The following is a 25,100-nucleotide window of genomic DNA, read 5'->3' as shown; positions in this document are numbered from 1 at the left end:
CAAATGTTGAATGCTCTCACGTTGTGGAATTCTAAGCCTGTTCCTTTCTACAAACAGGGAGAACTGCCACTGAATGCAATACAAGTTCATTTTGAAGAAAACCAAAAACGCTCCTTTCTAATAGAAGGTACGTGACTGATGCCTGCTGGATACTGCAGTAAGAACAGTCAGACTGATTTATAGGAATCCGATTCAGTCATTTAAAATTTAGGTTCCAAAATAAGATTTTGGTTCTGAGTTTTATTTTTATGTAGCAGGGTGATGGTAGGGTTCCAAAACTTAATCTGGGCAGACATGTTTGCATCCATGGAAACATATTTACATTGTACCAGTGAAATGTCTGTGTTCAGAAACCGTTTTCTACTACTGCATGAAAGCCAGAAATTGAAAATGAATTGACACCGTACAAACAGGAAATGAAACTTACTAGCCTAATTTCACTGTCGGAGCTGTGTGAAATACAAAAAAAATCAACCAGCAGGCACCCCATGATGACAGGCAGAGCTGCTCAAATTTTATTTTTGAATTTTGACAAGAAATGTCATTGGCATCTCAAATTTCTAAATGTTGAGGATAAAACAGAATTCAGGACAACTTCCACAGGTATTTTTTCCTGTTTATTTTTCTTCTACTACACCTAGTGATTTTAAAGCATCATTAGTTGACTAAACATTGGGGAGGAACAATTGTTAAGATTGTTTCTTTATCTTGACTGTGTCCCCTTTTAATTTATGCCTAAACTTAAGTACAGTAAAAGCTCTTTTATCTGGCACTTCCCAACCGGAAAGCTCTATACACTGGCATTTCTTATCTTCATTGAAATGCTGGTTTATAGTCTGGTTGGTGAGGGGCTGGCAGGGGGTTGGGGCATGGGAGGGGGTGTGGAGTGTGAGCTCTGGGAGGGAGTTTGGGTGCGGGAGGGGGCGTGGGAGGGGATGCGGTGTGCCGGATCCGGGGGCCACTCACCTCGGGCGGCTCCCTGCAAGTGACGACCTGTCCCAGGCTCTGGCTGCTCCCCCTCCCCCTGCCACGAGTGCTGGCTGCGCAGCTCTCATTGGCTGGGAACCACGGCCAATGGGAGCTGTGGGGGCGGCGCCTGCGGGCGGAGGCCGTGCGCAGAGCTGCCTGCTGCACCTCCGCCTAGGAGCAGCCAGAGCCCGGGACAGGTCTCCGCTTGCGGGAGCCACCGGAGGTGAGCACCGCCCGGATCCGGCACCCCGCACTCCCTCCAATGCCCCAACCCTCTGCCCTGAGCCCCCTTCCGCACCCAAAGTCCCTCCCTCTTAGTTAACTGGCATTTTTTACTTATTGGCACCCCTTCTTCCCCCAACATACCGGATAAAACAACTTTTACTGTAGTGTAGATATTGAAATGACATATACATAACTATCACTTTTTAAAAAAAGAGCAAATTTAAAGAATTCTGTGTCTTGTGAACTAAAGAGAAAGGTGGGGGAGGTAATATCTTTTATTGGACCAACCTCTGTTGGTTAGAGAGACAAGCTTTCGTGAACTAAGTTTAGGAACATATTTAATTCTCTTTAATCATTCAAAACCGGTAGCTTAGCAGCTGGCCCGTTGCTGAAATGCAGGTGCTGATTTTTCCAGGGTAGATGCACAACAGGGGAAATTCACCCAGGGCCAAGGTCCGTGCAGCACTTACGTCCTACTTACACTTTGTTTTGGTGCATGGGCCTCGTGCGGACCCCCCACCTACGGGGGATGTTTGTCCTCAGTGGATTTCAGAGGGGAGAAAGATAGACTCTTAATCTGTGTCATTAACCATGTGATTTATCTTACTTCCAGGCCGACTAATAAACTCAATCCAGGTCATTTGCCCCAGCTACGAAGATTACCAGGAGTGGCTGTACTGCCTTAAAACAGCCCAGTTTCGAAATGCTGACTCTTCCCTTTCAGGATCAGAAAGCTTCTCGGGATCAAAGCCACCACACCTTGGCCAGGTAATGTATATTTATTGCAGGACTGCCTGGTAATCAGTGCATGTCCCCAAGGACTCCCAGCTGTCGTATCTCCAGTCACGTGAGACCACCTCGACACACCAGACTGCTTTGAGTCCCACCCTGAAAGGCACTAATGAAAGTCTTTGATCATTTTAGATTATATTTAGAGCCCTATAAAAAGCAGATCCCCGGCCGTAGATTATGAATCTGTTGTGCAATTTTAATGATGCATTGGTACAGTGACAATAATGGTGGCTTACAAAGGTGGCAGCCGGTGCTTAATTTGTAATGGAAGAGGTGCCGGGGCTCACGCAATTTTTCTCCTTTCATAAATGAAGCAGCAAGCCCAGAGGTGCCAGGGCTATGAACTGCCGAGCCTAGAGACGCCGGGGCTCAGCCCTGTCACAAATTAAGCACTGGTGACACACCCCTCCACCCTCATCCCCAGCCCATCCTGTTCCAATGTGTTCAGGGCTTGGGAATTAGTGGAGGTCATTTTTCCCCCTGCTGAGCGTCTCATTATTAAATCCCAGGCTGCTCATTTCAAAGATGGAGAGGCAGTTCACCTGAGATGCATCTGCACTGATATGCCCGGATCAACATTAGGGCAGCAGCTTCCAGCAGAAGTATCTGATGGGGAGATGGGGCTTAGATGTCAAAGGCATCTCATTAGAAGTTACAGGGATGGAGTAAAGGTCGATGAAGGCCCTTGGATTCGCTCTGCTCTGGGGAGCGGGGAGAGGAAAGGCTGGGGGTGGACTGTCTCAGGGGGTGGGGTAATGCGAGTCAGAGTCTTTTATCGAATAGCCCAGCATGGCAGTGAGCAAAATTGTTTCCCATCTGATGACTGGCCAGTGTCCAATGTGCAATGAGTTGACGGGTCTCACTCCAGTTCCCGAGGGTGACGTGTCCCCGCCGCACAAACCACCATCGCAGCTGGCCCTTGTATAGCTCCCTGATTCGCAGTTCACAAGCACTCAACTACCCTCCTACACCTGGAGGGCAGCACCTCCGTCTCACGTGGTCAGCGGAGTTTGCCGTGGCAACCCAAGCTGGCCCTGTTCTGTGCCTAGTGAGGGGACTCTGGGCTGTCAGGCCAGCACCCAATTCACATAGACATTAAAAGAGCAGCTGACGCTAAGGTGGCATTGCCCATGGATCTGAGGGCGAGCTGACCATTGGGGGTCTCTTTCGGAGCCTGGGGGATGTTGCAGGGAATGAATTAGCCCGAATCTACCAATGAGAAGTATTGGTATTTTTAACCCTGCCCAATGTAGTTCCCAGGCAGCGGGAGAGGCTCCCTCACCTCCGATGGCCGGACAAACTCCTGGACGTCACGAGGGAAACTTACCACCTCAACCCACCACTCCCAGCACAGTGGCTCCATCCCTGACCAGCAATCATTTGTTCTGATGCCTGAAGGCAGAGTGACTGAAGACCCGCTGTCCCCAGGCTATGCCCAGCCTGTCCATGTAAGTGACGTGAGGTCTCTTGGGAGCCTGGGGGATACAGAGGGGATCAGTTTGGACGTTGGGTGGGTTCAACAGAGTCGGGGTTGCGCTGCTGGCCAGGAAAGCTGAATGAAAGTTACTCATTGATGCACTGGCCTGAACAAGTCATTTAAACGCAATTAACCAGACGGAATGGGGGGCACTGGCTTAATTTGGTTAAACGAGAGTTTAGATCAGCAAGAGAATTTCCAAAGCAGTTAATACACATCAGTATCCTCATTAATATTACAAGTATCAGGGGGGAGCCGTGTTAGTCTGTATCCACAAAAACAACAAGGAGTCTGGTGGCACCTCAAAGACTAACAGATTTATTTGAAAGCTTATGCCCAAATACATCTATTAGTTTTTAAGGTGCCACCGGACTCCTTGTTGTTTTTATTATCACACGAGAAGTGTGTATTAAATCCACACCATAAAGCTATGTTCGAAGAATGGTGAGGATACAATAGGAAGGCACTGAAAGGTCAGAGAATCTCCACGTTAAGATTAAGTCACACCCTTAACTCTGCCCCTTTGCCTGTAGGAACTAAAATTCATCCTTTAATTACACAGTCACCTGCTAGTTCATGTTCACTGTAACACGAGCGTGTGTGTATTCTGGTAGGTGTGTGCATAATCACATGTCTGTGTGCCTGTGGGTGACGTGTGTCCGGACTCTCACTGTTATGACAGCTGGTCCATAGCATTTGTTGTCTTGTTTCAGTGCCTGGCAAATCCCAGCTGGCCAAGTACCGGGATCCCCAAACCAGAACTGAAGAGGGGTGGCAGCGCTCGCAAGTCCAAAGGCAAATGCGGACCTGCCCAGCAGCCGCAGCCCAGCAGCCAGGACTCGGAAAGGACTGTGTTTAGCCTCATTCCCGAAAACCCCAACAGGGAGCCACTGTCGCCAGTGTACAACGATCCCTACTCTCCACTGAGCTCCCAGCAGCACCCAGCGGTCCCCCCGCTGCATCTGGACTCGAACAATGTAAGGGCTTCTCGTCTCACTGGGATGCAGATGACGTGGCCGAGCCCTTTCCACTCCAACGCCTGCATGCTCATGGTGGGGAGGGGAGTGGAATAGATGGACCAAAGGGATTCGGTCACCTGCAGACAGAGGCATTCATATTGCTCTCCATGCTCCCGCCCTACATTCTGCCTCGCTTCCAGAAGGACCGCCCCTTAAAGGGCAACTCACAGGAAGTTACTTCCACAATAGCAGGTGTTTTGGGGGCAGGAGTGAGAAAGGGGATGGGCTCATCTCTGCTTTGGATGGAGCAGGGTCTCATTAACCCCTCACGTGCTCCTGGACCCTGAGCCTGAAGGCTGTTTGAGTGCCGCTCTGACTGGAGCTCTGCTGGTAGAGAAGAGGGGTTTACGTGGTGAAGAGGGCATTATTGTGATAGAGGACATGGCATCTCCTCTTCCTGAGCCTTTCCTACATAAATCTGGTCTCTAGAAGGTCAGAGAGGCAGGACTAGCTTTGAGCCTAAGCAAAGCAATTGGTCACTGTCTTCCGTGCAGGCTCTGTAGCTCACTGGCTGGTTCTCTCTCCTGTTACAGATAGGATAGCACTGACGTAACCTTTTCTTGCAGCTTAGGGCTCTGTACATTGTGAGGCTTGTTTTGGGAAGAGGCCAGCAGTGTGTTTCCATATCTGTTTCCATCAAGCCTTACCAAGGATAAGAGCCTACTACTGGTTCCCAAGCAAAGGAGTTACCCCTTTAGCTCCAGTGGTTACCACTGATGCCTGTCGTGCTGAGTTCAGTCCCCACTGATGGACAGTTATAGAGCCAGGGCTCTGTGATTCCACTGTTTAGGACCGCGTTGCATTTGGAGTTAGAATTCCAGGGGAATCCCACCCCATGCCCCTGAATTAATCAGTGTGTCCGCGAGACCTGGTGTTAACTTTTCGACTCTTCCTTTCAGCTGAATCAATGGAGCTTGGGGGAAAGTCAGACTCCGGCAGCTCCCAGCTCTCTGGAGAAACCAGCCCCGCCCCGCTCTCCCCTGTACGCTGACCCCTACACCCCGACCCCCACCCCTGGACGCAGGGTTGCAGACTCTGACTTCCTGGAAGAGGTACTATATGTATGTGACCGTGGGGCTGCCCAGGGCAAGAGGAGTCGCATCCTTGGCTCAGTATGCAGAGCTTTGGCAGCATGTGGCCCCAACAGAGCCGTGCCCGGCACCGCAGGCCTTTTCTCCTGGGCGAGTCTTCCACGGTGCCTGTCTCTCTGGTGACCAGCAAAGTTCTCTGCCTGTTGGCTCTGGACTGAAGCAGTGAGGAGCTGGTTTCCTCTGTCCAGATGAGGGTGCCAAGTGACCCAGGGATGAGGAAAAATGCACCAAACTGGGGTGGGGGGAGGCGGTGAGCTTCGGTTTCCCCAGACCAGGGTGATTCAGATCTAGGGACCGCTTTCGCCAAACCCGTGAGTTTCAGGGGTGTTGTGAGGGGGCGTGTAGATAAATCAATGAGCTCATCTCTCATAAGCTGCTGCCATTTCTGTGCCGTTCACTAGCAGCCGCTATCTTGCTGCTAAGCGGCGGCTCCCTTTCATCTCCCCTTTTCAGAGCCCTGAGCTGCCCTTCAGTCTCCCCCCCTACCCCCTGATGTGGCACAGTGTCCCCTCCCCCCATCCTCGTGCCTGGCCGGATTCCCTCTGGAGTTCCTCGGCATCGCTCGGGGGCATGGCTGAGCGGCGTGAGGCTACTCCCCCTCCCTCATCGAGGGGCTGCGTGTCAACTCGGTGGATTTTGAAGTTTAGACCCAGAACCTCTTTTTGTGGCTCTGGTATTTTATTGATACATCGGGGTGGGTGGAGGTGGGGGGCAGTCAGGGAAGGCCCCTATCCAGGGACGGCAGTTACCAAGTTGGGATTTGTTCTCGTCTAAGTTCTTAAGACGTCATGGTCAGACTGGCTCAGAGCAGCTGAACGGCTACGCAGAAATCCCAGGGGCCCATCACCCTCCGCTGCAGAAGAAGACCTCCCACCCGTTGCCCAGCAGTCGTGGCAGAGAGCCACCCGCCGCGCAGAGATACAGCAACCCTGGCACCTCGTGTCACTTCCCGCAGGCATCTCCCTCCAACGTTTCCTGTTTTACAAACGTGAGTGCCAAGATGGGGCCTGTGGGTCGCTCCCACTGCCACCAGACGTGTTTGTGCCCTCAAGGCCCAGAATCTGATGCCAAGCACATGTGGGCATAGGCGCCGACTCCGTGGGTGCTCCGGAGCTGGAGCACCCATGGGGAAAAATTGGTGGGTGCTCAGCACCCACCGGCAGCTCCCTGCCCAGCTCACCTCCACCTCTGCTCCGCCTCCTCCCCTGAGCGTGCCATGTGCCCGCTTTTCCCCCCTAGCTCCAAGCGCTTGCGCCACAAAACAGCTGTTTCGCGCGGCTGGGAGGGATGGGGGAGAAGGGGGAATGCGGCACGCTCGGGGAAGAGGCGGAGCCAGGGCGGGGATTTGGGGAAGGGGTCCAATAGGGGCAGGGAGGGGGTGGAGTTGGGGTGGGGACTTTGGGGAAGGGGTTGGAATGGGGCGGGGAAAGGGTGGAGTCAGGCTGGGGACGGGAGCAGGGGGGAGAGAGCACCCACTGGCGCCGAGAGCACCCACTGGCGCCGAGAAAAGTTGGCGCCTATGCATGTGGGCACCCCTTCATTTCAAAAGGAGCATTCCTCTGACCACGGAGCAGGGCTGGCGGGATGTGGAAGCATCTTTCAGAGACAGTACAGCATCGTCCTGTAGTGATCTTGCGTTGCACCAGGAGGAGACAAATGTCTTGATGCTGAGCTGGTACCTTGACATGGCCAGTGGTAAGAACAGTATCCCTAGTGGTACATGCCAGAGTAGGTCAAGAAGTAGGCTACTGCCCAGATCCAGACTGGGGCGTTATGTAAAATAGGAGTGGGTTTGCTCCTCCTGCCCCACTATGGCTTACAGTCTGCAGGAGTGTTGGGTGTGATTTCAGTCCAGGGTGTGGGGAAAGGGATGTGCAACTCTGGTTACTTTTATTAATAAGGAGTCAAATCCCAAGGTCCTTATTTATGTCTGTCTTAGGCATTTATAGCCCCCCGTTACTGTAGTGTCTGAGTGCCTTACAATCTATAATGGATTTCTCCTCACCGCACCCCCGGGAGGTAGGGAAGTATTATCCTAATTTTACAAAAGGGAAACTGAGGCACAGAGAGACTAAATGACTTGGCCACAGTCACGGAAGAAGTCTGTTCCAGAGCAGCGACTTGAACCCAGGTCTAGCTAGGTTAGTGCCTAACCACTGGACCATTCTCCTCTATATTTGTAAGCTTTCCTGCGGTTATCATCCCCACGGAGCCTGAGCCCTGTAGCGCACATATCCTCACAGGTCCCCACGCAGGTAGGGTCGGTATCATTATCCCCAGTCTGTAGATGGGGCACAGAGAGAAAGATCTGAAGTTCTGAGTAGCCACTATTTTTAGTTGAAGGCAATGGGAGCTATGGATACTCAACAACTCTGAAAACCAGCCCCTAAGGGACTTGACCAAGGTCACCCAGGGATTCTGTTGCAGAGCTGGGAGTTGAATGCAAATTGCTGAGTCCCAGTTGGGGGCCTTAGCCATGAAGCCAGCCTTCCGCAGCATCCTTGCTCCCGCAAGCTGCTGGGGGCTGAAGATGCAGCTCCTTGCCCAGGGAACATCTACAGCTCTCGAGAAGCCCACTTTCCCAGCCCGGGTGTGACGCATGCCCAAGAGTGACCTCTCTGAGTGACTAAGAAAGGTTGTGGACTGGGTCCAGCTGGATCTGCCCATTGTGCCAGAAAGATGATGGTTACAATGCAGCGGTGTAAAGTATTTGACCCTCAGGGATTTATGATTGGGTACAGCCTGGAGGATTTGGATGTGGGAAGCTACAGAGCTGCGATTCCTTGGTGAGAAAGATCCCGGCACTGACATCCCAAATGCTAAGAGACACCCCTCATCACTATTTCTTTCCTCTAGATCCCCTCCTCGAGGGAAGAATTTCTGGGATCCTCACTGCAGTCCTCAGGTGAGTCCCCCAGGAGCCAGAGAGAACCACTGTCTGGTTCCAGTACAATGCAACACCAGCACTAGATTTCTGCCTCTCTTCTAACCTGGCCTTAGCTGTGCTCAGCCCAGCCCAGCTGTATCTCAGCACTTTCTAAATCTGCCAGCAGCCGCTGCGTGTTCTGCAACCCAGGCTGCATGGCTGGTGTGTGCAACCTTCGGTTAGTGACAGAAAAGGCCCCTTCACTGTCCCCGGGCTCCATCTCTCTGGCTTACGCTGCGGTTTGCATTTGATACTTAGGCACTTTTCCAGGAAAATCATTTAGCTGCAATTACCCCCGGATTTGGTGGCGCTGGGGCCGTGACCCAGGATAATGTCTGACCTTGTTCATCTTCTCGCTAGAGAATGACACAGGGCTTTCGCTAGGTCCATTGCTTCCCTTTGGACAAGTGGCCATGTGACAAAGGATAACAACCCACCGTCAGTCGTGGCTGGCCTGCACTCCCTGTAGGAGTCTCAGCAGCGAGACCAAGAACTGTAGGGATGGAGCTCTCCCCAGGAGCTGGGCCATCTGGGGCGGGGCAGGGCAGTCTGGGCCAAGCATGCTTTGCTGATCCTTCTCGTGGATCTGCTCTCTGAGAGCTTCAGCTACCAGGTCTCTCACTGCAGCACCCTGCCCCACTGTATATTTTTGGAAGAGACTATAATAGCGTAGGAATCCTGTAGCAATCAATGTAAACTGCTTTGTTTGTCTCTTTCTCCTCTGATTTGCAGAGGGAAGCGCTGGTGTTTACAACCTGCCCGGGAATGGCCGCGTGCGGCACGACTCTGCATATCACGACTACGCAGAACTCCAAAGCTTCCACAGCGACTTCAGTTACGACAACCTCTGGGAGGCTGAGGAGAAGGAGTCAGGCATCCGGCAGGCCGTGCCCTTCTCCTGCCAGCAGTTTTATCATGTATGAGGGAAAGAAGCCAAAGCAGTGCTCATAAAAACTCCCAGGCCTGCCCCACCCTGACCACTCTGCTTTCAGCCGTGCCTTTTAGCTGGGAAGCGTGTAAGGTGTGTATAGAATGAGCAGGGGGAAGGATCCCTCCAGTGACCGGGTCTCCTGTGTGTGCTGAGCTCTGGCTCCGGCAGGTTTTCCTCAGGTTGGAACTCTTCCACCAAATCTTAATACGATGCCCACGAGCATGAACAAGACTCTACGAATCCTAATGAAAAATGAAGTCCCTCTCCATCCCCCAACATTTCGGCAGTACTAGGGGGATCTTGGACGCTAGGCACTCTAAAGAAACCCACTGTCCCGGCTGTGTAGGGAACCGGGTTTCGTGAATAGCCGTTGTTCCCTGCAGTAGAAAAGAAGCCTAGCACCTAATCACGCTCCCTTCGGCTAACAGGACATTGTGTGTATGGAAAGGTCGGTGACTCAGAGGGGATAGAAGAGGAGAAACCGGTCATTGGACGAGTTAGCGTGTGTGTTAAGTATTAAAGAGCTATGCATCGGGAGACCTGGTCGCTTTCCTTTTCAATGGAGCTGCTTAGTTGGCGACATCCGGGATACCTTTAAACCTTGAGCTCTGTCGATTAGCCAGACCTTTCCCCGCTAAGCGTCAAGTCTGTGAAGACCTGTGAACATTCACCATCACCTAAAGTCTGCAGCGTGGGTAACAACTGCGCTCAGCCCATTGACTCAGTGCAAAAGTCAGAGTTGGCAATGGAGATAGGGCAGACAGAAATCCTCACCTGATCCACAGGCCCTGCTCAAGCTAACAGAGGAGGGTCATGTAGGGTCCACCTCTGTCTCTGGACACCGCTCAATCTTCCCTGCCAGTGATGGCCCAGAGACTATGGTGATGGGCACCAATGAAAGAATCTGCATAGCTTGGCCAGCATTGAGAAAGAGACGAAGAGGAAATCTGTTATCTGTGAAGTGCTCCAAAGGGCATGTGTTTTCAAGAGTTCTCCAGGTGCGGATACCCCTGGATCCCTCCATGAGACTTTTTCTCTCTCTCCCATTCAGACCTCTCCAAATTTACTGAACTCAGTCTAAACTCTGCCTCTTGTATGTCTGGGCAGTGGGGGAGGGCAGGAAATCATCATTAAGCAAAACTCCTGCATGATCCGCCGAATGCTCCAATAATCTAAGGAATGCTGGTGTCCCGAGTTCCCCTCCAGGGCCCTTAGGGGAAGGCAGAAGACCACTGCACAAAAACCATCATTCCTGGGGGGACAGTGTCTGAGCTTTATCGGATCCTTTGGCTCATACAGGGTCAACAGCAAGCCAAGGTGCTTTACCCTAGGCTCCAAATTCTAACCTGCATTCCCCAAGCAATCTGTAGAACAAAGCGTATTAAGGAAATCTCTTTTTTTCACTGGTGGAAGTGAAACAAGCCACTAGACTGTTGTACTTGAAATTTTTAGAAGGTAATAAGCAAAGTTTACACGTAGGTTTTGAGTGGAATATTTGTATTTTATATGTAAATGTGGGTGAGTTAAAAACTTATTTAATTTCGTAGCTATGGACTATGAACAATACTGTGAGACTATCAGCTGCCAACACATCTGTGCTGTGTGGGATGGTTGGGTCTTCCAGCTGTTTTTGTTTTGTTTCAGGTTTACTTTCCTATTGGGAGGGTTTATATATAATAACTTAACACTGAGAGGAGCTATTTATTATGAACAGAATTGCACTGGGGAATGTCAGAGGCACATAGTTTTCTGGGATACAGCTGGGCTCACTGAATGTTGCTGTGTTCACTGAAACCAAAGACCTTTTTCAAGTTCTAGATTTTTATATATATAATAGCAGTGATTGCAATGTATCCAAATAATTGACTGTAAAGTACTCCGGTCAATTTCTGCAAGACTGTACAAGTCTAATAATAATACACACACCTGTCTTCAGAACTGAGTCTCGGTTTGTCCTCGTCTGGTTTAACTGAGGGATTGGTGGTTTTTCTCTGTGTCGCTGTCCTTCCTTCCAGCACCTGAAGGACAAAATAACTTTTCCCCACCCGCCCTAAGTCTTTGAATCACTAGCTGGAGGAAGAATTTTCAAACTGCCAACAGCCTGCGCTGCTCAGTTTAGATCAGTCATGTGCAAACACCTTATCTAGGAACAAATTCTCTAGTGTGTTCTTCGGGAGTTGGGATTCGTGCCAGAGGCTGGGACTCCAGAGTTTACAGACTCTGTTTCGCCCTGCTGTCTTTGGAATCTTTCGGCTGGAAAGGTGCTTTGCAAGTATCCGTCAAAGAATTCAAATTGCTCAACAGATTTTACTGACCGGGGTCACTTTGCCTGCCTGCGAAGTTTATCAGTTATGCTGGCTGCAGTCCAGTAATACAGGAAACTTGCAGAGGGCCAGCAGGAGCTGAAGTAGATCATAAGCGATGCATAAACCGTTAGCGGAACATTTGCACAGGAGTGGATTTCACTCAAGAGGCACCTTCTCTTTCTCTCTTGTTTCTCAGTCTTTCAAACTAATCTAGCATTCTACAGCAGCTGTGACTGTACCGTCTAACTGTAACATCTTCCTCCTTTCCAGGGTGGGAGGGGGAAGGAAATCAATTAAGGCATTCTGGGTGGAAGCAGGGGTGAAATTAACTTACAGGATTTACCAGTACTGCCGGAGTCCTGAGGGGGGCGTGGCCACATCCGGAAGAGGCGGGGCCTCAACCAGAAGAGGTGGGGCCTCTCAAGATTTAAAGGCCCTGGGGCACCGGCTGTGGCTGGGAGCCCCGGGGCCTTTAAATCAACCCTGGGCTCCCAGCTGCAGAGATGGTTGGAAGCCCCTGGGGCTCAGGGGCAAATTAAAGGGCCCAGGGCTCCGGCCGCCGCGGAGCTCCAGGCCCTTTAAATCCCCACCGCAGCTCCGGCTGTGGCGGGGAGCTCTGAGCCCTTTAAATCCCGGCCCCAGCCCGGCTGCCGGAGCTGAGGTGGGGGATTTAAAGGTCTCTGGGCTCCCCGCAGCCATGGGAGCTCTGAGCCTTTTAAATCCCAGCCCCAGCCCGGGCGCCGAGTTGCAGGCGGGATTTAAAGGGCTCTGGGCTCCCCGCCGGGGAGCCCAGAGCCCTTTAAATCCCTGCCACGGAAGCTGGTGCAGTCCGGCACGGTGTACTGGCTCTTGCCGGTACGCCGTATCGGACCGTACCGGCTTACTTTCACCTCTGGGTGGAAGCTTTGCTTTGAGTAGAAATAAAGTCCCAGGCCCATTGGGTGCGTGGACTGAAGGACAGACCCAGATCTTCCAAGGTAGAATCAGTGGGAGTTAGGCATCTAAATACCTTTGAGGATCTAGATGTCCCTCCGGGCTTGTTTGTCCCTCCAGGTTGGGAACGGTAGGTCAGGCCATGGGTTCGTCTCTGAAGTCCATAAAAGGGAGAAGCAGCTCCAGTTCTCAAGACAGCGAGCGGACATTAAAGAAACTCAGTGTGTGGGTTTAGCCTGGAACAAGGCTTTACAAAGGTCACCCTGTCTCTACCCATCTGCTGCTCCTGATGGAGACGTCTCTTGTTGTTCTTTCAAACCTGAGTCCCTTTTCCTTTCCTGTTTGTGACAGTCCGCTCTTAGCCTTTAGACTCTTAAAGAAATGTTACCTTTTTACCTGGGTCCCCCTCTCTTGTGGAGTTTGCTTGATTTGAGTATACAAAAGAGAGTGCGGCTGCCTTCAAAACATGCAGCTCAGTGTTGTAAGGAGGAGCCGGGACAATGTCTGCACTGGAAGAGTGAACTCAGGGTCAGCGTTTAGGCCCAGCTTTTTAAAGCTCTTTAGGTGCTGCTGTGCTCGACCGTCGATGGAATTTGGACACCTGAATGCCCACGTTGCTTTTGAAAACGAGACTTACGTTCCTAATGTAACTAAGCATTGTGACGCTGAGCGCAGCAACGCCTAAATAGCTTTAAAAATCTGGGCCTTAGTTACTGCAGACCCGGGTACTGTAGAAAAGGCCTGTCAAAGAGAGAGATTTGATGGTGGTGAAAATCTAGTGTGTTTCTCCCTCTACAGAAAAGATTCCACCAAACTGCGTTCATTGTGCAGCCAGCTGATTGATGGGAGATTAGGAGTTATCCCCCTGTCACTGAAATACAGCCATCTCTGGGGTGGAACTTGGCAATCCTGAAACAGCACACAGTAATGTAGCCCAGCAGGATAGAAAAGGAAGCCTACCTTATCCAGTTGCAAGTGCAGGCAGGATAGCGTGAGGCAGAATGTAATAACTGTGATATCTTGGCCATATTCCATGCTGGGTAACCTTGCAAAAAAATGCCATGGGGCTTTAATGACCCCAGTGCCAGGGCCTTGATCATATGTCTCTTCTGAAAGACAAAACCTCTGACGCTGTTGCCCCTTCACGCCATTCTGGGCTGTTAGTTCAGTGCTAGCGAAAGGGAGTAGTGCCAGCTATTGGGGAGAGAGAGACCCACTGTGGAACTGAAGCCCCCAGCTTGGAACGTCATTGTTCAACTGATCTCTAAGACCTGGGCTACAGACCATTTTTGCCCTGATAGAACTAGGCTGGTTAGGGGGGTGGCTTTGTTTTGTAATCCAAATAGTTACAACGGTACGGACCCGACTGTGGACCAGTTATACTGGTATAGCTTATTCCCTTTCCCATATAGGAATATGCCACTTTTATATTGATGTAACTGCATCTGACTCCACACTTAGGGGAGCAGGGGGAGGGGGTTGTACCACTTTAATAATACTGGCTTAGTTTAAGTGGTAGCACTTTTGTGGGTGGACGAGCCCTAAACTGGTCCCCAGTCAGCCCCCAAAACAGTGGGTAAGCTCAGATCCCAATCCAAGATTCACAGCACCGGCCCATCTCTGCTACTTCACCAAACCATTTCCTGCAGCCCCTAAGATTTTTCCTGGGAGCTACTGACCCAGCCTGACCCTGTTTAGCTGTTGGGAGCTGCTATTGCGGACTGCAGTGGTATATTTTCAAGCTCTACCTTATACTCCTCTCTTGTGACTGAAAACCCACCTCTCTCTCCGACACGTTTTTCAGCCAGTCCAAGGTTTATAAATAGAGCGTTTAATTAAAGTAACACTAGCTATCTCAGTGCTATCAATGCGGTGTTACTGGTCAGCCTCATCTTATGTTATTGCTTCTGCCCCCTGATTAGCTGATTCCCAAATCCACTAAGTGTTGAACAGGGCTGCATGAGAGTGGACGTTTGCACGAGGCTATGTGCCGTGTTCTCTTTCCACCGATGTCCTTGTGAACATGTTGCTCGCACGAATGCTCGTGAAAGGGAGTGGTGAATGCTCTCAGAATTAATGTGTGGCTTTAATTGAACGAACATTCAGCACTTCTTTTTGTCAGGGCTCTGCAGCCTGTTGGACCATGCAGAAATAAATTACCTTCCTTTGAGAACGTGGGAGAGCATTTTGTTCCCCTCTCTGCTGTGTGAGAGGTGAAGAGCAATCTTTTCAGAGCTACTGTACTATGTACATAGGAGGGAGCATCATCTGGTATTTATGGGGACTGAGAATTCAAGGGCCCTGTGTTTGCTTCTGGTTCAGCCACTGACTCCCTTTGTGACCACAGGCCAGTCCATGCAACGTTTTGCGCCTCAATTTCTTCACCTGCAAAATGGGGACCTGGCCTCCTATGGGGCTGGGGGGATTAATTCATATTGGTAACAGGCTTTAAGATCCTTGGCTAATGGAAGCTTCTCTAAGTGCAAAGCATAACTGCAGGGCTCTCGTAAGCCGGAGTCGTCGCACTCCTGCTAAAGTCCTACTCTGCCTCTACGCCGTGCAGCACTTGCCCTTTGCTGTGAAGAACACTAAAGCCCCCCCACGGCCCTTGGGCCAAGGAGGAGTGGGCTGGGCCGGGTGCCAGAGGGACGGGTGGCGGTGCGGATGGGATAGGAAGTTGCTTTCCCAGAAGACTCAGTCTGAGCGGTGGGGAGCAGGACCAAGAACTGGGGCCTGGCCTCATTCCCATGCCGCTCGAGACCAGGGAGAAGAAGGAACAGAACAAGGCTGCTGCATCATCGCAGAAGAGCCCATTAAGCCAAGGGTCTTTCCCCTTTGCTTTGACCAAGGCTAAATCCACTTCCTCTTCCCCCCATCAAAGCCCAGGGATGTCCCTCATCCAGTTCCCTGAGGGCTTTATGATGAAGATCCATTCAGCTCCTCCAGAGTGGGATGGCGTGACCCCTCTGTGTGTCACTTTGTAGGTTTGGTGCCCTGGGCATGGAAGGAGCTAGGGAGATATCCCCGGCCTGTTAGTCCGAGCTGCCTTTCAGTAGCCGAGCAGTTTAAAGTAAAAACCAGCCAGCCGTCATTTCTGTAGGACTCGGACATAAGCAGGGTGATCTGCCGGCTCGCTAGCAAATGCCATTCATAGAGCTGGCTTGAAATCATTTGACAGCTATTGCTTTCCAATCCCTTTGAAGCCCCGGTGGTCCAGGCAAATGTCTTGGAAAGCGACCGAGCAGAAATTTCCGCTGGAACCTATGCTCTGATTTTATTGTGGTCAGATGACTCATTAGCGGGGCTATTGCTTGAACTACATCTCGCTGGCCGCGCTGTTGTTATATTGGTTGCTGTAGAAGAGAGAAATTCAGGATCTATTCCCATCCAGCAGCTTAAGTGTTACATTGTATAACGGGGCCCTTTTGAAGAAGGCTGCTACGGAAGGCAGCTGAATTGAGGAGGTAATTATTCAGCGTGCACCTGTCTGACTTTTTCATTTGCTTGGCAAGATGCGGTGTCAGATGGGGAGCTGCACGCTAGGTTAGGACATGGTGTAGGGTAGCATGTCTCCCACCTGGCATTTCCAGACTTCAGCAAAGCCACTTTCTTTGGCAGAGTGAAACAGAAATGACCTTTTCCGTGGGTCCGAGTCTTGATTTTTCTATTGTGGTGGTCCCTGCTTTTGCAAAAGACGGTCATTCCTGTTTCCTTGTTGTAGGGCAGGATATTGGCTCGCGGACCTGTCAGTGGTACGGGAGGGAGGAGACTACAGAGTGTAAAAGGTCATTGACTAAACCAAGCAGGAAAATTACAGGCATGTCACGGCTGGTTTTCCCTCTAGGAGACTGGAGAGGTTGCTGATCTTTCAAGTCTGGCCCCAACTCCGAGAGCTTATCCCCCGACACTGGCTATGGTTTCTGATACTTTGATTTCTGCACTTTAAGGCCCCTCCTTTCCTATGGCTCTGCAGCAGGGTAGGAGGCATTTATCCTCTAGTTATTCACTTCACCCTCTTCAGCCTTCTGTAGAATACAAAAGGAGCCGCAAAGCATGTGAACCCAGCTCAGTGTGATCACATCTTGATTATCTGGCATTTTCTACAGCGGCCGTTCTCAACCAGGGCTCCCGGGGGGCCATGATCAGGTTTCAGGGGGGGCCGCCAAGCAGGGCTGGCATTAGACTCACTAGCGCCCAGGGTAGAAAGCCAAAGCCCCCGCCCCGTGCAGGGCTGAAGCCTGGGACCCCGAGGCTCGCCACCTGGGGCTGAAGCCGAAGCCTGAGCAACTTAGCTGTGGTGTGGGGCCCTGGGCAATTGTCCTGCTTGCTACCCCTTAACTCCGGCCCTGGCTTTTATATGCAGAAAAACAGTCGTTGTGGCACAAGTGGGCTGTGGAGTTTTTATAGCATGTTGTGGGGAGGACACGGCTCAGAAAGAAAACGGTTGAGAACCCCTGTTCTACAGCAAAGATCTCAAAGTGCTTTCTGCATCTAGGCCCAGATCTTCATTGAAACCAGTGGCAGTTAGGCCTTATGACCCAGATCCTTAAAGATATTTACGTACCTGATTCAAAGGCCACTAATTCATAGAATTTCTGACCATAGAATTTTACACTGAGCAGAATTTCCCTGAGTAATTCCTGCATTGAGCCCATATCTTGTGATTTGGCCCGAGCCTATTGTCTTAGGAATCCCTCCAATTTGGATTTGAAGCTTTCATGTGATAGAAAAAAACCCCTCACCACATCCCTGTTCCAATGATAAATTACCCTCCCTGGTAAAAATGTGAACCTTTCTGTACAGCTTGGATTGAAAGACTCCCATTGACTACAGTTGCGTTTGATTCTGGCCCATAAAGAGCTAGTGACCATGTTAGCGACCACTGGAATATTGTTACTTCTGGGGTAGAACCGGGGGAATAAACGAGGGCCATATCCAGTTAAAATGGCAGGAGATAATGAGCTGGCCAAATTACAGTCTGGGCCAGCAGTCCTGGTCTTGCAAAAAACCCAAAAACTGCACATACATACACTCAGTAAACACCTGCTACTCATGCTGTAACCCTGGTGGGGGGAGGGATAGGTCAGTGGTTTGAGCATTGGCCTGCTAAACCCATGGTTGTGAGCTCAATCCTTGAAGGGGCCATTTAGGGATCGGGGTGGGGGGTAATCTGTCTGGGGATTGGTCCTGCATGGGCAGCAGGTTGGACTAGATGACCTCCTAAGGTTCCTTCCAACCCTGATATTCTACAATTCCTTCCAGCCCCACCCTGTTGTTTGTAACCCCCACTCATTGTGTTACATCTAACTCGGCAGGGCAGGGAAGGTGCTTTTTCTGTTCTTGAAAAAGCTTAGTGTGTTTTGGATCACCACGGTTGAGACTTTCAAGGCTGACTAGGGGATTTAGACACAACTCCTATTTATTTCAGTGGTGTCCTGGGGTTGAATCCCCTAGGTTGGCTTTCCTAGATTCTAAGGCCAGAAGGGACCATTGTGATTATCTAGTCTGCCCTCCTGCAGCGCCCAGGCCGAAGAACTGCCCCATACTAATCCCTAGAGCAGAGCTTTTGGAAAAACATCCCGTCTGGATTGAAAAATGGTCAATGATGGAGAACCCACCATGACCCTGGGTAAATTGTTCCAATGGTTAATGACTCTTATGGTTAAAAATTGATGCCTTATTTCCAGTCTGAATTTGTCTAGCTTCAACTGCCAGCCATTGGATCATATTGCAATAGGACCTTAGAGTTACGAACACCTCCGGAATGGAGATTGTTCGTAATGCTGAAACGTTCCTAATGCTGAACAAAACGTTCTGGTTCTTTCAAAAGTTTACAGTGAACATTGACTTAACACAGCTTTGAAACTTTACTATGCAGAAGAAAAATGCTGCTTTTAACCATCTTAATGTAAATGAAACAAGCACAGACACAGTTTCCTTACCGTGTCTAATCTTTTTTTAAAACTTTCCCTTTTTTTTTGTAGTTTACGTTTAACCCGGTACTGTGCTGTACTGTGTTTGCTTTCTTTCTTTGTCTCTGCTGCCTGATGGCATACTTCCGGTTCCAAAGGAGGTGTGTGGTTAACCGGTCAGTTCGTAACGCTGGTATTTGTAACACTGAGGCTCTGCTGTGTATCTTTCTCTGACAGACTGAAGAGCCCATAATTAAACATTTGTTCCCCAGGTAAGTACTTATAGATTGTAATCTAGTCACCCCTTCTCTTTGGTAAGATAACTAGATTGAACTAGTTAGATAAATGTCTATCAGGGATGGTCTAGACAGTATTTGGTCCTGCCATGCGGGCAGGGGACTGGACTCGATGACCTCTCGAGGTCCCTTCCAGTCCTAGAATCTATGAATCTATGAATAACTCCTGGAGTCTATCACTATATGGCAGGTTTTCTAATCGTTATTGTGGCTCTTCTCTGAACCTTCTCCAATTTATCAACCTCTGTCTTAAACGGTAGGGACCAGAATTTGGGGGGAATAGCTTTGCGATCCGCACCAGCTCTCATGTTTATGATTGATTTTCTCAGGCTGAGCTATTCAAACAGCCAGGCATCTGGTTTTACATCTCATCTGGAAGATTACTGCTTTTAGCAGTACAGCAGCCCCTCCAGGGACTCTGGGTCCTGGGCTCAACGGGGATTCAGAGGAAAGCGTGTCCTCTAGTCATTCAGCTTCCTGCAGAACCTAAGGTGCGAGCCTCCACTGCCTTGCACCTTATGTTATCATTTGCACCGGTGCAGAGGGAGTGGGAAATGCTGCCAAATCAAAAGTATTTGCAAATGATGATGCAAGGTGGCAGAACTGAATCCCTAGAATTTTCCTCAGAGCTGTCCCATCAGCGCCAGCCCAGCCGTGCTCAGCTTAAGAAAATTGACAGCACCGTCACGTGAAGGGCAGAGAGCAATGGGGCAGGTGTTGGGAGCCCTGCAGAAGCCATGCCTTTAGCTCTGGGGCGGGGAAGAGGGCAAATGGGTCACTCTCTAGCAATGATTCAGCAAAAGGCCCAGCTGCGCACTGAAGCGAAAGTTTTCCGATCTGGCCTCAGTTGATTGAATTCACTCATTCATCACAAGGCACCGAAACAGTGAATGGAGCCAGCAGCATCCGCATTGCAGACTCAATCCCGTCCGTGGGTTAGGACAGACCAGAGCCATTGGAAGGAACATAACGTAACTGAAAATCCTGCACGTGTAGGAAGTTGGGATAAGAACCACCAAACTCATATGGAAAAAATCAAAATCTTCCCTGCCAACCTTTTGCCCAGGTTTGGAACCCAACTTGGGCCAAACCTCCTCTGAGGGTCTGAAGAATTCCAAAAAAATTATTACATTCAGGTTTCTGGCCAGGATCAAAAAAATAGGTACCAGAAACCTCCCCTATTCTAGTGCAATCTCCTGTCCAGCTTTACAAACCTAAGAGGTTTGGAGAGTTCAGAGAAGCAGCCAGATTTTAGGTGGTGGATTCAGACTAAAGCAGAATTCCCAACCTCTTGGAGATTTGCCCCACTACTTAGGTGATAGTTTGCACGATCATTAATTTGTTTATCACAGACATCTCAATGGTGCCTGCCAGTGGGAGTGCTGTACACGGTTCTTGCCTGGGGTGGAAAGGAGAACGTTGATTCCCTTCAGATTTTGGTGATTTGGTTAAAAAAATGTATCAGGATAATGAAAAGCCCAAAGAGGAGCCGTTAGAGGTTATTCTTGCATTAATGATGCCATCTACGCAGCCTCTGGTGCAACCTGAGGGCCTGAGCAGGGAGAACCAAAATACTGTGTATGGAGACTTAGCAAACGCTACACACTCTGTTTCCAGCGGAAGGAGCTGTCTGACGCTCCACCCCACCCCACCCCCCAGCTTTGATTTTTTTTTTTTTTTAAACCAGTGTTATTTACTGTCTCCCAGGAAAGCCTTGGATAATGAAATAGTCGGATTCCTCCAGCTGTTACCCCCATTACCCATCCACCATGCTGCGGTCTCTGTATTCCCACCTGCCACTGAAAATGGGCGGCGCGGTTAATGTGTTCTGGCTGGGTAAACAGTGAAACTGAACATATGCGAATGTTTGAACTCCCCTAGCGCCTGCAGTGTTACCGTTTGTTCAAGGGAGACGTGTCTGCACAATTACCCAGGCCTGGACGCTGATGCCGTTGCAGACAGGAGAACTCAGGTAGCGGTGGTTGGCTGTATCCATCGGAGGAGGGCCTGGATCCCTGACTTGTGTCTCACATTATGGGGGCTCATTGCTGTGTGACTTGTATCCAGCCCGGAGGTTTCCTAGGGGGAATGTTTATCTCATTGTTCTCTTCACCCCACCCGGAGTAGTGTTTGTTTTAAAATGATTGTCCGTTAGGCGGGGATGTCTACACTGCGATCTCAGAGCCCGGGGCAGCTCACTGAGGTTCGTGGGGCTCAGGCTGCGGGACGATAAAATGGCAGTGTAGATATTTGGGCTCACCTGGAGCCTGGGCTCTGAGACCTCGTGAGAGGGGAGGGCTCCAGCCCGAGCATCTACACTGCAAATGTATACCCCCATAGCCTGATCCCCGGGAGCCCGTCAGCTGAGCCAGGCCAGCCGTGGGTCTTGTATTGTAGTGTCACGGAGTGTCCCATTGATCAGTCTTTGGGGCAGAATAAATCGAGGCCCCAGTTTGTGTGTCTCTGTAACACAGACGAGGACCATGTGAGGTTTTGTCCCCTCCTAGTAGTCGGTTCGCACATGCGGTTTATGAGTCTACTGCTGTTTCCACCGAATAGCTCTGCAATGCTAAAATCATGAGATTCTCCTGCTTGTGCCAAAGGTTGTGGGTTTGAGGCCTGCTGTTGGCCCAAGCGGGACTGGTATCGCGCTGTACCGTATGTTTATTTAGTTCATGATGTTCTGCAGAGACCATCTCACTGCTGGGTTGGATTTAATTTAGATTAGACAGGATAACTGTGCAGAACTGGACGCCACGTTCTACTGCAGTACTGGAGAACAGCGCCCTGCCAAAAGCACGGCGAATGGGCCCATGTGACTTGATGATGAATTGAGACCAGTGGCTACTCTGAGCCAGAACCATGCAATGGACTTTCCCCCCCACTCCTCATTCCCGAAATCCCTTCCTTGGCTCTTTGGGAAGGGATACACCCAAGCAGGTCTGGGAAGAGAACCCCTCTCCCGGGCCCCGATGGCAGTAGGAGTTGGAGGTTAAAGAAGCGCCTCTCTTGATCAAGCCCCAGTAGCGAGTGTTCTCCAAGCTGTGCCGGGAGAAGTGATTGAAAAAAAACGTTGTCATTAAGTCATCTAGTCTAGCCCTCAATGGCCAGTTCCCTTCAGCACCTCTGTACTGTGGCAATGGCTTGAAACGGTTGTGCTAGGCGGCTGTATGACTGGTTGATCGTTTATTAGGCACCTACCCATTCAATGGTGGTGTGTGTGAACCGGGCGGAAATTTTGCAGGGACGTATTAATAGAGAAACCCCAGAATTAAATGAAATAGAAAAAGTATTGGAAGCTTCCAACACAGTATTCAGCCAAAAATTATCTGAGATTTATTTCATATATACAACGAATATACTCCATTTATATACAGTGTGTACCCACCACTGTCTCCTTTTACTGCTATAGAGCTCACTCTCTTATATTTAATAGGGCATGATTTTAAAGACAGCGCCTCAACCCCCCCGCCATAAGTAACATTAAAACTCCATGACACTACGTAATACAAGGGACTATCTAAACATCTCGTAGTTCGTAAAACAGATTCAGGAACCAGCGCCAAAGACAAGTAAGGCTGATGAGGATTTCATGGCTCCGTTATTTCCCACGGATGGAAGGGGCGGTCAGGAGTTCGTGGGGGGACGACTGGTTGGACAGCGTGCTGATGTTCTGCAGCCTTTGGGGGCTTGATAACTGCAGGTCAACAGTGATGAGCATGCTAGCTGGCCTCAGCCTACGTCCCTCATTGGCTTTTGACCACATGTCCTTGCCGTTTGACACCATCTGATATTTGAAAGGGTCTCTGGCTAGAAGGTCAGGGGGGCTGGAACAATTTGTATAGTGGGGGTGTGGAGAGCCATTGAACCAAGCTGTAAATCCTGTATATAATGGAAACCGCTTCAAGCCAGGGGGTGCAGTAGCACCCCTGCCCCCCTCATTCCAGCACCTATGTAGAAGGTAGGGCTGGGATGGTGCGACGAGATACTGAGATGCAGTGACTGAGGTCTGTGTGCTTTGATGGCTGGAATTATAGAAATCAGAGATGAACAAAAATTGATTAGATTGCATAGGCCATCCCCAAAAAACAGAGGGAACGGCACGCTGGGATCGCGGTGCTCTGGCAGAGCTGTCTGGCAGAACCTCCCACGGTGCCTGTTTGTACTATGCCGCCGATAATTTGCAGCCTAGTAGGCAGAAAACGGGTAAAGGATGGGGGTAAGATGGAAGACTGACTGCGTGGGGAAGTTAGCAAAGGCTACCAAGCCCAAGACTTTTTCTTCCTGGCCCTATCTGGTGAACTCATCGTTGAGAAGAGGACTGGGTTTTCTAATGCAACCCACTGTTCAGGGTGTGTTATGTATGTGCCCGAATTACCGAGATGAGTCGGCGACATCGCCCACCTGGGAGAGACAGGACTTTAGCTCAACGTGTAGCAATGCAGGCCTGGAGTGGTACAAGTTCTGTGTTCAGCCCTTTATAGGGACCAAGATGATGGTGGTTACATTGTGGATAACTCCTAACACCATAAAAGAAGAAGTCTAAAACAGAATCAAAGACTAAATCTCAGGGACAATTTAGTAGCTCGACATTAGCCGTAGTACCCCTCTGGGGCACAGGAGGGAGCTCTGAGATTATCACAGAAGGTCCCTTGTGGCACATTTGCAGAGATGTTATAGGGTGACTAACCCTTAACACAAGACTCTTGAACTTCACCCCTTTCAGTCCTGGATCTCAGGCACCTTTGTCCTCTCTCCTCCTCCCCTGGATGTTCAGTGCACCCACCCCTGCCCCCAGCCTACTTTCCGAGGACACTTTTCACACGTGCCTATGGCTCCTCCAGCAGCAAACAGCGCAATAGCTAGATCCCTGTTTGTCGTTGCAATATTCCAGCGAGGTCTAGGGTTGCCAACTCTCCAGGACTGTCCTGGAGTCTCCAGGAATTAAAGATTCATCTTTAATTAAAAGATTATGTCATGTGATGAAACCTCCAGGAATACGTCCAACCAAAATTGGCAACCTTAGCCAGGTCTCATACCTACCAACCAGCCTGTCCTCTCACATGGTCACATCTTTTCTATGCCCCTCCCCCATAAATTTCAACCCCCTCCCCCCCGCTGTGATGCCATAAAGCAGAAGTCCCTACTGTTGTCTCTGGACCCTGGGGCCTGATCACCACTGAGGGGCTTAGTACCTGTGGTCGTAGCATCTGAATACCATCTCTTCCATAGTCATTCGGTATTTCCCCTTTCTCCAGCCTCTGCATCCCCCATCAGAGCCTTTTAGATCTCTCCTCATTTGTAATCTCTCCAACCCCAGCCCCTGTATATACCCTGACCTTGAAGCCCTCACTCCATCCAGGCCAGAAGGGTTAAACCAGCCCCCTTTCAGGAACCCTCAGTGCTACTGCATAGCCGGTCAGAGTCGTCGTTTATTGAATGATGCCAAACGGTACCTCCCCCGTCGGAGCAGTGTGCATCATACCTGCGTGGTTCTCCCCACCCCAGTGCACTGAACCGGCGGCCTCTGGCACAGCAAAGCAGGGAACTGGCTCCACAAATCCTACTGCAGCCTCATTGAAATGCACCACTGGCATGAACACACTGACCTCCGAGAGGATGAACTCCCTTGACATGAGCCAAGCCACGAAGGTCTGAACTCTGCTAAACAAGCCACCGTCTAAGGTCACCTGGATACATTCCCAATTTCACTGCTGCTCCACAGATCGGCTGGGGCTAAGCAGCCAACCTGAAAGCTGCCAATGAGTCGATTGTTCCCCAACCCTCTCCCTTCCTTCCAGAAAGCCTCCCCATTGCTAGCCGGGACCACTGGACACAAGAAGACTGAGGAGTTGCCCTGGTTTCTTTTGCTTTGTGGCTGCCCACTCTCAAAAGTCTCCTGTGCCAGCAACCAGCAACTTCCAGCTGAAGGGGACAAATGGATACAATTTCCCTTGGAACACACACCAATGCATGCAGCTACCTAACTATCCATAGGAGATAGCGTAGCAAAGTGAAACCGCTGAACTTAAAGGAGTGAGAGAAAATCTCTACACTACAGGGACTATACCAGCATAGGTGATAGAACTAGGAGAGTGTGTGTGTGTGTGTGTGTGTGTGTGTGTGTTGGGGGGGTGGGGGTACTGCAGCACTCCCTGGCTTGAAGTGATTTCCATTATATCCAGGGTTTACAATTTGGTTCAATGGCTCTCAGCACCCCCAC

The 25,100-nt window shown here is 50.3% G+C and overlaps 1 protein-coding gene across 1 annotated transcript in view; it reads left to right on the top strand.

Annotated features, from left to right (window-relative positions):
• PLEKHN1 (pleckstrin homology domain containing N1) overlaps positions 1-11,337 on the top strand; it is a 42,195-nt gene extending 30,858 nt beyond the window's left edge. The window contains exons 9-16 of the mRNA XM_024201655.2: positions 58-127; positions 1,808-1,962; positions 3,240-3,434; positions 4,177-4,440; positions 5,382-5,534; positions 6,349-6,561; positions 8,430-8,478; positions 9,232-11,337. Of these exons, the coding sequence (XP_024057423.2) occupies positions 58-127; positions 1,808-1,962; positions 3,240-3,434; positions 4,177-4,440; positions 5,382-5,534; positions 6,349-6,561; positions 8,430-8,478; positions 9,232-9,422 (1,290 nt within the window). The 3' untranslated portion in view covers positions 9,423-11,337. The remainder of the gene's footprint in view (positions 1-57; positions 128-1,807; positions 1,963-3,239; positions 3,435-4,176; positions 4,441-5,381; positions 5,535-6,348; positions 6,562-8,429; positions 8,479-9,231) is intronic.
• Positions 11,338-25,100: the final 13,763 nt, after the last annotated feature.

The sequence above is a fragment of the Terrapene carolina genome, unplaced genomic scaffold (genome assembly GCF_002925995.2).
Source record: "Terrapene carolina triunguis isolate 2854851 unplaced genomic scaffold, T_m_triunguis-2.0 Scaffold714, whole genome shotgun sequence".
NCBI lineage: Eukaryota > Metazoa > Chordata > Testudines > Emydidae > Terrapene > Terrapene triunguis.
Note: the sequence above shows the minus strand (reverse complement) of the source record. Positions and strands in the feature narration are given on the sequence as shown.